Raw genomic sequence first — 11,806 nt, forward strand, 5'->3', positions numbered from 1 at the left:
ATATATTTGTTAACATTTATTTAAATGTAGTATTATAGTTTTATAAACGTATGTTTGATGTGTCTTTTTTATTTACGTAAGAGAACATTAATTAATAAAAAAATATTTTAACTGTTGTATAGTTAGTATTACAATTCAATTAAGCCCAGGTAAAGTACCAACAACGTATAATTTTATACTTATCAAATTTTATTCTTTTATTTTATTCTAATTATCTTCCCTGATTACATTCGATCAAGTAATTATTATTTCTATTGTATTGGTATATTTAAAATTGGTTGAATTAACAACGCCCTGTTTTAAGCAAAAAGCCTGCAGGGCTATGGGGTCGAATTACTCGTAGATTTCGTGTTACGTGTTTTTGCTGACCGGGATTAACCTTTTATTATAAAAAACACGCATTTATAGGGCCGGCGTCAAAGAGACGACTCAGTAATGACGTATGATCGTTTTCCATATATTTTATTTATTAATAATTCAGTGAAATGATCATATACACGTACTGTCGTACTGTAAGGCAATTATTAAACATTTTGGCAGATTTTCTTCTATAACAGCTACGTACGTGTTTTTGCTGAATGGGGATTCCTCTTTAATATTAAAAAAAACGCATTTGTACGGGTCCATTTGTAGTGTGTCCAAAAATAGAAAAACGCAATGTGGCGTATTTTTTTTCTTAAATAATTCAGTAAAATTATCTGTTTGTTTACGGTAATTAAACATTTTTGGTAGATGTTTCCTCAATAACTTACAGCTACGTGTTTTTGCTGACAAGGAATTCCCTTTTTAAAAAAAAAATACAAAAATAGACAACGCAATGTGGCGTATGATCGTTTTCTATTTATTTTTTTTCTTAAATAATTCAGTAAAATTATCTGTTTGTTTACGGTAATTAAACATTTTTGGTAGATGTTTCCTCAATAACTTACAGCTACGTGTTTTTGCTGACGAGGGATTCCCTTTTTTAAAAAAAAAAACGCATTCTATAATGTGTCAAATAAGACAAATGAATGAACTACGATCGTTTTTCCATGGCAACGGATGTCGTCTTATTTACTAAAATAATATAAACGTTCTGAAGGCCTACCTACACGTGTCTGAGTACTTACGTATCTGTCAGCGATAAGATGATTTTTTTAAGTTTGTAGTATTTATTTCGGTTTTTAGTCATAATAATACAGTAATAATCATTATAAAATGAAAACGTAATAACAGCAAATGTCGTCATTTGTAATTAAATGTTAAATTATTGGGAGGTTACCTTTGATTATTACTCTCACATCCGTCATTGTATACTAGATAAACGGCAATAATCTAATCTACTACTAAGATGCTCATAGCAGCAATGAGGCTGGTATCAACTTAAATAGTTTCGTGATTTTAAAATACGAGTGACTACTTAAAAATGTATTAAATATTTTCGAAATGTTAAAACAGTTTAATATTTTCCAAAACTTGCTAAACATAACAACAAAAACCATTCGTTTTAAAACGATTTTAAAAAAGCACCTTACTTCATTATCTGTAAAATAAAATGAAAATACAAATTATGTATAAAAGATATTCATGTTTACTTTTAATAATTCAAGTTTTCATCATCACAGTGTTTCAATGTCCGTGTACTACTATTCGTAGAAAATAATAGATTAATAACTCATAAATGAAAAAAAATAGAATGCAGCACAGCCGACCACTGACATCTTCCAGAGCCATATAAAACAGCGCCCTCAAGTATTAACTTGACCAAATACGACGTACGCAAATACGATGAAAGCTGTGCTTTTTTCGTACGAGTCTGTACATATTATTATACTTTTTAGGTCAATAGTTTTTGCCATTATAATATCGAACATAGGATTGGTATCTAAAAATTTAATAAAACTGGGTTTAAATGTAATAACTAATATAAATATACTTTAAATAGCATTAAACTTGGGTACGGGCCAGCCAATGATGGGTACGGGTCAGCCAATGATGGGTACGGGTCAGCCAAAATTTTGGGTACGAGTAAGCCGAAATTTGGGTACGAGTTGGTGGGTACGAGTTGGCATGGGTACGGGTTGACCAGTATTCTAGGAGAGTACTGTTTAGGTTTAACCATGGCCATCACCCATCACCCATGCCGATGACAGTTTGAGTTAGGGCCTAGCTCGATTACCTTTTTTTTAAATCAAGCAAGACGTAGCTACAGTAGGCCTAGTCCGAAGTAGAAAGAGTAATCACTCATTCGTTCCACATTATCAATCATTATACATACATGTTTCGTATGCCTACTTTAGTTAAGCCTAGCTAAAGCCTAACCAACACAACCCAACCGACCAAGGCACTTTCTGTATTCTGTAGTCTGTTGTGTAATACAGTAGTATGTATAACCAAGGTATATCCCGGTATAACCACCTAGCTAGGCCTATAGGCTAGGCTAGAAGGGCAGGCCTAGCCTAGTCTAGGTGGATAGGCCTAGCCTAGCTAGGCCTAGGCCTCCTAGAGATTATTCCTATAATATAACCCCGACAAAACAAAATACATTTATGGTTGTTTCGTCTTACCTATTTGACGTCTATAAATAGAAATATAATTTCAACTGTTTTTAATGCAAGAAGTTGTTAAATTCACATATTCAATGTAAATTAATGAAAATTAACCAACAACATCTTTTTGTTTCATAAAAATTAGTCGGAAGTACAGTACGTAATTAAATTAAAGTAAAGTGCGCCTCCACTAAATTGTTACGGTTTCGTTGATTACGTCATTTAAAATAAGGGAAATTCCCCTTTTTATTATTCTAATTCTACGGACGGGCTTACAATTCAACAAAGACAAATAATATTTGGCTTTGAATATGCTATACATAAATTACCTGACTGTAATTCAATAAATTGTACTTTTGTCAATGGATTCATTCGTTCAAAAGACTTTTTGTTACTTTAAACCAGGAATATGTTAGATGCGATGACAATGACCAGGCAATAACGGGAAGAAGAACGTGCTTCTGAATGTTTTTTCTGTAATCTTATAAAAGAATCCTATCTGCACCATTATAAACAGATTGTCCATTACACCAAACGCATACAATACAATGAAGCAAGCATTGACAAGATAATTACATCCAATCCAAAAAGGATTTACCGCGTAATAAGCTTCTTTTGTAGTTTGGATTCTTCGGGAGTATCGTTTTTAATTCCACAGCAAAACAACGAAGGAAGTTTCTACACAACTTTCAAACTTGTAGGCCTATTCCAACAGGTTTTCGTAAGTTCGCCTATTTATATAAGATGAATGAATATAATTTTATGGGAAGAATCATTTTGATATATTATCTCCGGTGCACATGCGCAACAAGAGATCAAGTGGCACGTCACTCATCTTAATGACATGAATTTACAATAGTACCTCCGGATATTAATAGATAATGGTACCATAAAAAAACAATTCCAGCGATAATGCTGGACTGACGGAAAAAGTATTGTGAACAGATCAAGAGAGAAATAGCGGCGATTAAGCAAGCTTTTGTATTTTGTTTCGGCATGCTAGATTACACACATAGCAAACAAGTTTGTGAAATTATAAAATCAATTACAGTAAATAGTTTCAACGAAAAAAATAGTCCAAAAGACTCGAACTGAGAATTTATAGGTCTTTATTGAATCCTTGATTTAAACAAGTGTTTTGGTTGAAAATTTGTTTTAACTTTTTGGATTTAACATATTAATCAAATATAGATCAAATTTCAAGCTAAATTGTATTTTTATACTACGCTGGTAAATGAAGACAATCATAGAGATATTATAGGGGGACAATTTAACGTCAATAACCAATGGCCAGCAATGATCAATATACAGTATAACGTGTGATTGGTGTTTCATGACTATTTAAAACCTGCTTTCTCTATGAACTTTGCTATAGTTTGGCCTACGTGCGCAATTCCAATCTAAGCATGCCAAGGGTACTACAAACAAAATACTTCTCAGCTCAGAAAAGTTTAATAATTATCTCGACAGAACATAGACAGATTATGAAAATAATGTAGGCCACTATGTAATTTCGTGTCATTTTTTTAAAGCAAAATTCCAGCTGATTTAGTGTCTTTAGGATGTAAAGTAATAAAAACAAAATATGTTGCCACTTTTTTTTAAAAGCTTAAGGGAGTCAAATCCAACATGGCCGCCAATACGTAAAATATCCAATAAATGTACGTACCATATTGGACAAAGTAACACCCATTATGAATAATAATTTAAGTTAAAATTAATGCCATATGGGTTCTCTGCTATATAAGAATTATTATAAACCTATATTCATCAGTAGGCCTATTCTGACATTTTGAATTTCAAAATGGCCGCCATTAAAAAAAAATGATTAAATTTCTTATTAAAACATTAAAATTAAACCACATAAAATGATTGGCCTATGACAACAACGTTTTGTGATTAACACAAAATGGCGGCCATTTTGAAATTCAACCCATTTTAAAAAATGGGTTAAATATCTTATTGAAACGTGTGTAAGTTAAATAAAATTAGATTGAAATGACACAAAATGATATGCCTATGACAACAACATAGAGATGAGATAACACAAAATGTTGACTATCAGGAGGTCTACAGTACAGTACACGTCTTAATATTAAAACATCTCATAAACTTTTTCAGTTAAATGACTAACTCTGCCAAAGTCCTTCAATGAAATATGTCTAATCAATGAGCTGTCTTGAATGCCATACAGTAATTTAACCTTCCTTCGTTCTCACCCTCTACTATATATTGTATCCATCAAACTTCAACAGACTGATCTGCGATCCTAACAAGCTTGTTCATAAACAAATCAGCAAAAGTTTCACCGCCAAATTAATACTCATACTTTCCCATATACAGTACTGTACCGGCTGATTATGTGATACGACAAAGAGTCCTCTTTTACTTTAATAAGTTTGTCACCTATATTCACCGTCATATATATTTTTTGCCAATATTCGTCCCTTCTTAGGATCCCATAGACAGTTTACAAGACTTTTACCAATGCCTCAAACATTTTCTGTCCAATGTCATCATGCCATGGCCAACAAACACCTCTGTGAGAATTGCAGCATTCTTCATTAATCGGGATATCATCTCTCTTTAAATGTTGACTTTCAAACTCATCAACCAGATTTGCCAGCTCTGATGAAATCATTTTAAATTTGTGTTATTCAAATGATAACCACGCTCAATGACCTTGATCAATATTGATGTAAATCCAGCAAGTCTACGTGTCTCTGACAATACTTTAGTTTAACCCCATCATTTGGATTTCGTCGACTCTCTGTATTCAAGTTAATATTTTTATGATCAGCGTCTTTCAAACAAAAGGATACGTCACTTAGTTATTTCTCTGTCTGTATTGTTTCTAGAAATGTGTCAGAAGTTGTAGTGAGAAAGCAGAGTAGGCCTAAGTAGGCTGTTCTGTGACGTCTTTTAGAGATGTTTTCCATTTAAGATATTTGTGTTACTGTTGTATAAGTTCAGTTTCAACAAAAGCACTGGCCTTAACACTATTTTCACAATGCTACATGTCCAAAAGCCATATAGTTCACCGGGTCGAAATGAGAATTGCTTCTTGACGTCATCTCTGTCCACCTCCCCTCTTCTCGGGCAAGATAGGGCGAGTAACAAATAAGGGCGCTATGTATGGATGTGTTTAATCAGCCGTTCCGCAACCTTTTTTGACCGCGACCCCAACCCCCCAACCCATGCATATCTCGCGGTGGTGTTTACAACCAAAACATAGGCAAGACAAGACATGTTTTTCATCCGCGAAACGTTTTTTTTTTTCGTACACAAAAATGATCGTTTAATAGTGCACGCCATGTAATGCAATCATAATTATAAAATACTATTACTAAAACAATTTTTTGATTTTAATATATTTACAGTTATTACACATCTTACTTACAAACCACTGACACAAGACACATTGGAATGTTTAATATTATTAGTTATATCAGGTTAATATTATTTAGCAATATTAATTAATTAGTTTTAATATTGGTTCTCTCTATGAGGTTTAACTTTAACCATAATGTTAACAGAAAATTTCTGTAAATGTAAAATAAAACTTATCTAAACATTAGAACTGAATACAGTAAGTACGATATAACCCAATTTTTATAAAATGGTTTTAGATAAAACAACAATCATCCCAGGCCAATAAATATATCAATTTCTCTAAATCTTGATTCCCACTAGGATGTAAGCGCAACACCTATTTGACCAATCACAAAAGACAGTTTGAATAATCCAGCACATGTGATTGATCAATTTACTATGTGCTTACGTCCTTGCATTGCGTCCTAGTGGGAACCAATGTTTAATAAAAAATAATGTGTTAAAATAAATACAATTCAATTGAATACAAAATTATTTTACTTTAAAATATTGGAAAATTCATGTATACAAATTGTTGATTATTCAAAAGGTTATTGAAAGTAAAACTCAATTGTTTGAAAACATTGATCCAAATAACATTATTGCCATTTTATTGATGTTTTCCGTATTTTCTAAAATTTATAAATACAAAATATAAACGATAAAATATTGGAAGACATCTGAAATTAGTAAGACCATTTAAATTCTAAAATTCCTGCTATTATAACTTTATCAATCTATGTAAAATTTGTTCCTGTTGTATAAAATTTGAAAGAATTAGATAGGCACTTTTATCTTCATTCTATTGAATATAAAATTGATTAATTCTATAAATTTCCTGAACCACACTTGCAATAACTATTATCATGACAGAGCAGCATATTTGACAGTGTGAATGTATCAATTCCAGTACTTAAAACAGTTCCTATAGCAAAGTACATTCATTTTATGAAGTAGGCCAGGGCCACAACAATACAAATAGGATTCAGTATATTTTTACAATCTTTTAAACCAGAGTACACTTTTGTTAGCATTCCTCAAATACTCGCTACTTATTTAACTGCCAAACAATGTTACATAGCAGTTGGAATACTTAATTTTCATGTCCTGCCTGAATTATGAGAAACTACAGTAAAACATACATTGCTACTATTGCTTTTTGTCAAACTAACACAAAGAATTAATCACTTTGGAGTCTGGATTGTCATTTCTAGTGACCAATATCCCATCTATTTTAGTTTGTTCAAAAACATTTTTTACGTCTAACATGTTTATTTTTGACATAAATTGCTTGGTGTTAAGTAGGGTACCCTAAACTATAATACAGTACTACTATTGTGGATCTACCCACAAATTCTGACCAATAAGCTTTACAATATACAGTACTGATATTGTGGAACTTTACGCCCCCTGACTGTAGGATACAGTATTGCTATCTTCTTTTATCATCTATATATTTTTTATTTTCATGAATGGTCACCAACTAAATTTAAATTTTAGATATTTTATCATAAATGTTGGAAGTGGTAAGCGATGAAGTTCAGTCTTGTGGACCACAACTGCTCTGATAACAAATCTACACAGCTCCTGTAAACTTCTTGGGTTTCCTATTAAAAAAAACACAGTTTGTTACAATGATTGTACAACTGAATGTACTGTATTGAATAAAAAGATAAATTATTAATATTTCATTTATTGTTTGTGTGTAATATGAAAGCATTGAATTTTTATAAAAAAATTGACAATTTGGATAATTAAATTAAATTCAAAATATTTTAAATATTGGCGATAAATTAATACTGTACCTGCTAATTGTGATATTATTGGCAGGCAGGATCTATTACAAACTTGACCATCAATAAGAACTTGTAACTTTGCAATGTCTAATGGAGTTTCATTATCATCATTCAGTACATGACAAAGAGCACCAAATCTATAAAGTATTTTACACATCTCAACATCATCTCTTAGTACAGCTAGGTGTAATGGAGTTTGACTGTCTTCCTCCCGGGCTAGAGTAGCATCAGCCCCTTCATGTAAAAGTAGTTCAACTTCTTTGTGATAATCCTTAATAACTGCATATCGCAAGGGGAACCCATTCTGGATGTTAATTTTAGCTTTTGCTCCTATTAATAACCGGACACAATTTAACTTTTGTTTTATTACAGCCAGTTGCAGAGGCGTCGTTCCCTTCGTGCTCAACATGTCTACAGACGCTCTGAAATGTAGAAGTGTCCTAACAAACGAATCGCGACCATAGTGTGCCGACACATGCAAGGGGGTCCAACCATCCACGCTTTGAGTGTCAATGAATTTGAATTTATCTTTGGTAACTTCTAATAGGATGCGAGCTAGCCGTGTACGGCCGTGCATCGCAGCATAATGTAAACATGTAAATCCTCCAATACGATCTACAATTTCAGGATTTCCTATGAAACAAAATAAATCATCAATATTTAATGTTGATCTTAAATCGGAATGCATATTTCCCATCCACGATACCTGTGGTTGGATTGATCAAACTTGATTAGCATTGCAATTTTGTAAAGTCAATGATTTTGCTTAATTTATATAAACACATAGGTATACATAGGATCTACTATATACTTGGTTCCCACTTGGATGCAAAAACATAAGCACAATACAACGTAGGCACGACGATCCATTGCGTCGTGATTGGTCAAATTACTAGTGATACACTTACGTCCTTACGTGTTGTGATTAAGTGGGAACCAAGCTTTAATAGTAAGTGATATACCTCCATATTGTAAAAGGATTCGTAAAACGCGGTCAGTGCCTCTTGATGCTGCCAAGTGTAACAACGTCCAGCCATTTGAGTCAACAGTGTTTGGAGATGCACCCTCTAACAACAATTTCTGCACCTACAGTAATAATAGATAATTATTATTAAAATAATGTTACAATTTATAAATAAGAAATGTATTATAAAATAATAAGGGTGTCAATTGTAACATGGTTCAATAATCTGGTTATTATTCAGCACTTGTTAATTTAGTCTAGGAGTTTTGACTTAATATTAGTAAAAAGATAAATAATTTGGCATATATGGTGTTTCATATGTATCCTGAGCTTTCAGAGAAAAATCAAAGGCCGTGACTAAAGATACGGTACTGTATCCTAACTTCCATTTGCTAAAGGTACTGTAAAATTGCATTACGTCATAATCAGCCAATGGGGTGCTGGTACGTGTGTGACGTCATCGTATATGGACTTTGGATTTTTTTTCATATCGCGTCTGTAGAGAATGCCTATCCAGGCTGCATGGATGTGTGCGCTGATTCTGTGACTCAGCCCCGGGGCTAGACCTAGCAATGTTGAATCCAGAAGTTTAATAACGGGCGACAACGTCGATGCTGTAGTAATAGAGCAAGTTCATGTGGTAGGTGGACGTTACATAAAGCGTTTAAAACATGCACTCAATCTCAAATATTATTTCATTATACAACATAGTAAAGGAATTATAATTCAATGTTGCATCTAGTTCATTCATCCATAGTTACTATGAGGGTTTTATTTTTATTCCAAATGGCCTCTATTTTTTATTAAACTTTGTTTACAGATGGTGACCATAAACAAGCAAATGTGGACAACAAAGGGGCCCTCAAATATTATGATTTAGACAGTAGCCCAAGGCAGAGTCACAGAAATCAGCGCACACATGCAGCTGGCCACAGCCTGGCACCCTTTTCCCTACACAAACAAACTCATATAATGAGGCTATAGGTTATAGTACGTAGTAGGCCTCCTTTGAAACGGTTTTCTGTATTCTAGAATTAAAATCAACATGTTATGGCTACATTTAGTTTTTGTCACACACGACGGCAATAATAGCGATAAATGAAACATAAAGAAAATGTTAAGCGGTTGATCACTGTTTTCGCGATAAAACAAATCCGATAAAACAAATCCAAAGTCCTTATATACGATGACGTCACACACGTACCAGCACTCCATTGGCTGATTATGACGTAATGCAATTTTACCGTACCTTTAGCAAACGGAAGTTAGGATACGGTACCGTATCTTTAGCCACGGCGGAAATCAAAACGGCTAACATAAAAAAAGAAAGACAGCAAGTCTATTGTCAATTTTATGACCCACTTTAGCATGGCTTGAGGTTGGTAAAAAAGCAGGGGCTTTATGCCAGTTGCACAAGACTTGTATGGCATGCATTTTAACTGAAAACTTTCTTAACCTTATTCAAATTGCCTGTGGCTACTGCTTTTCTGATTTCTCTGTCATTGCTGTTCTGTATTGCTAGTTGGATTGCGTGACTTCTTGTGCACATTCTTCTCTCCATCTTGTTGTTGGATAGATACAACCTTTCTTGGTTTACACTCTCGTCAATCTGAAAAAAAAAATTAATTTTAGCACTGTAGTACTGTATGAAAGCATTGACTATTCTCAGCATCAACAGCAGAGGTCAAAACAGAAAAATGAAATATCAGAGAATTTATGAAAGCACAGCCAAATAAGAGAGGGCGCTGCTATAAAATTTTTAAAAAATACAAAACTATAATAGGCCTAGCACCATTGTATAGATTTACTTAGAAAGTTGGAAAAAAGCTTGTCGATTAGGGCCATAAGCCGATATTTCGGCATGTCAAAATTGACCCGATTTAGTGGCGTATCCAGGGTTTTGAAATATAAATAGGAGGACTTTAAAATGGTGAACCAGAATTAAAATAAAATTGGATGTGGTCAACGTATGTAGTTTCTCTGTGACTGTGAGGTTAGGTCCTATATAGCGCTATTATAGTCTAAATAGAAGTGGGAAAATTCTCTTTTCCTGGCTGATGGTGGTTGGGGTTCAGGGACGATTCGGCCCTGAGACGATTCGGCCCGGGACTATTCGGCCCACTTTTGGTGGGACGATTCGGCCCACTTTTGGGCCGAAACATCCCACTTTGTGGGCCGAAACGTCTCACCTCAGATCAAATTCATATTCATTTTTGTGGGTATTTATCAAGTTTTTAAAGGTGTTTAACAATCCGTATTTTATTGATATTGACATTTTGATATAATATATATAATAAATTACTAAAAAAAACGTAATTTTATAATGAATTTATTACTCTTAAACCTTGTTTATTTCGTGCATTCGCCAAGCGGCCAACAGAGGGCGTAACTTGTTTACATCGTTCGCGTGACTAAAAATTGATCATTTTCGACAGTTTTCAAAATGTTTGCTTTATTGCATCTTTATCCCTAGTAGTACTAGGCTACCCCATAGTCTCTCTGGAAATAAAGTTTGGGGAAAAAGCTTATTTTTGCTTATAAAATGCATATCAAAGCCGATAAATGCAAGTGTGCCGAATCGTCTCAGGGCCGAATCGTCCCGGGCCGAATAGTCTCGGGCCGAATCGTCCCAGGGCCGAATCGTCTCAGGGCCGAATCGTCCCGTTACCGTGGTGGTTGGTGCAGAATGAGCGAGAGTGGTGGTGTTCGGTGGGGTGGATGCGATGGGAGTAGCCTCCTATCCTAGCTAAAAGATAGGCCTAGTAGCCTAGTAACAAATCAATCGGTTAAAAACAAGTTAGCAGCGTACCAGTGCCAAGAGTATGGCATTAATTACATAAATCACTAGGCTAGACACCTACAGTAACACACAAGTTACACGACACACCGCTCCCCTCTCCTCACCCACTCTCTCTGGCGATCTGCTGAGGAGCTCTGAACATGAATACAATGAGTGATTTTTGCATTAGAAATTTGTAACAGAGAGTGATGCCCGCCCTCATAAGGGCGGATGTATACAGACTACTAAAGAATATTATTTTGTCACACATTAAAGATGTATTGTATGACGTGTCAAATCAAAGGCTAACGAAATAATATTTCGAGGGAACGAAATAATATTTCGAGGGAACGAAATAATATTTCGA

At 34.1% G+C, this 11,806-nt stretch overlaps 2 protein-coding genes across 5 annotated transcripts in view; both read right to left on the reverse strand.

Moving 5' to 3' along the window:
* LOC144853987 (semaphorin-2A-like) overlaps window positions 1–2,669 on the reverse strand; it is a 35,322-nt gene extending 32,653 nt beyond the window's left edge. For both annotated transcript variants that reach the window (XM_078711869.1, XM_078711868.1), the window contains exon 1: window positions 2,547–2,669. The gene's annotated coding sequence lies outside the window, so the exon portion shown is untranslated. The remainder of the gene's footprint in view (window positions 1–2,546) is intronic.
* LOC144853991 (ankyrin repeat and SOCS box protein 7-like) overlaps window positions 1–11,600 on the reverse strand; it is a 67,033-nt gene extending 55,433 nt beyond the window's left edge. Inside the window, exons 1-5 of one of the 3 annotated variants that reach the window (XR_013614478.1) lie at window positions 11,470–11,599; window positions 10,117–10,269; window positions 8,659–8,782; window positions 7,706–8,329; window positions 7,262–7,507 (exon numbers count right to left, since the gene is read on the reverse strand). Coding sequence is in view for 2 of the 3 variants with exons in the window: in XM_078711875.1 (XP_078568001.1) it covers window positions 7,377–7,507; window positions 7,706–8,329; window positions 8,659–8,782; window positions 10,117–10,221 (984 nt within the window). In the remaining variant the exon portion in view is untranslated. Of the gene's footprint in view, window positions 1–6,249; window positions 7,508–7,705; window positions 8,330–8,658; window positions 8,783–10,116; window positions 10,270–11,469 lie in introns of those variants that run through there. The other 2 variants (XM_078711875.1, XM_078711874.1) reach the window with 2 other exon arrangements.
* Between the last annotated feature and the right edge of the window lie 206 nt (window positions 11,601–11,806).

The sequence above is a fragment of the Antedon bifida genome, chromosome 10 (genome assembly GCF_963402885.1).
Source record: "Antedon bifida chromosome 10, ecAntBifi1.1, whole genome shotgun sequence".
NCBI lineage: Eukaryota > Metazoa > Echinodermata > Crinoidea > Comatulida > Antedonidae > Antedon > Antedon bifida.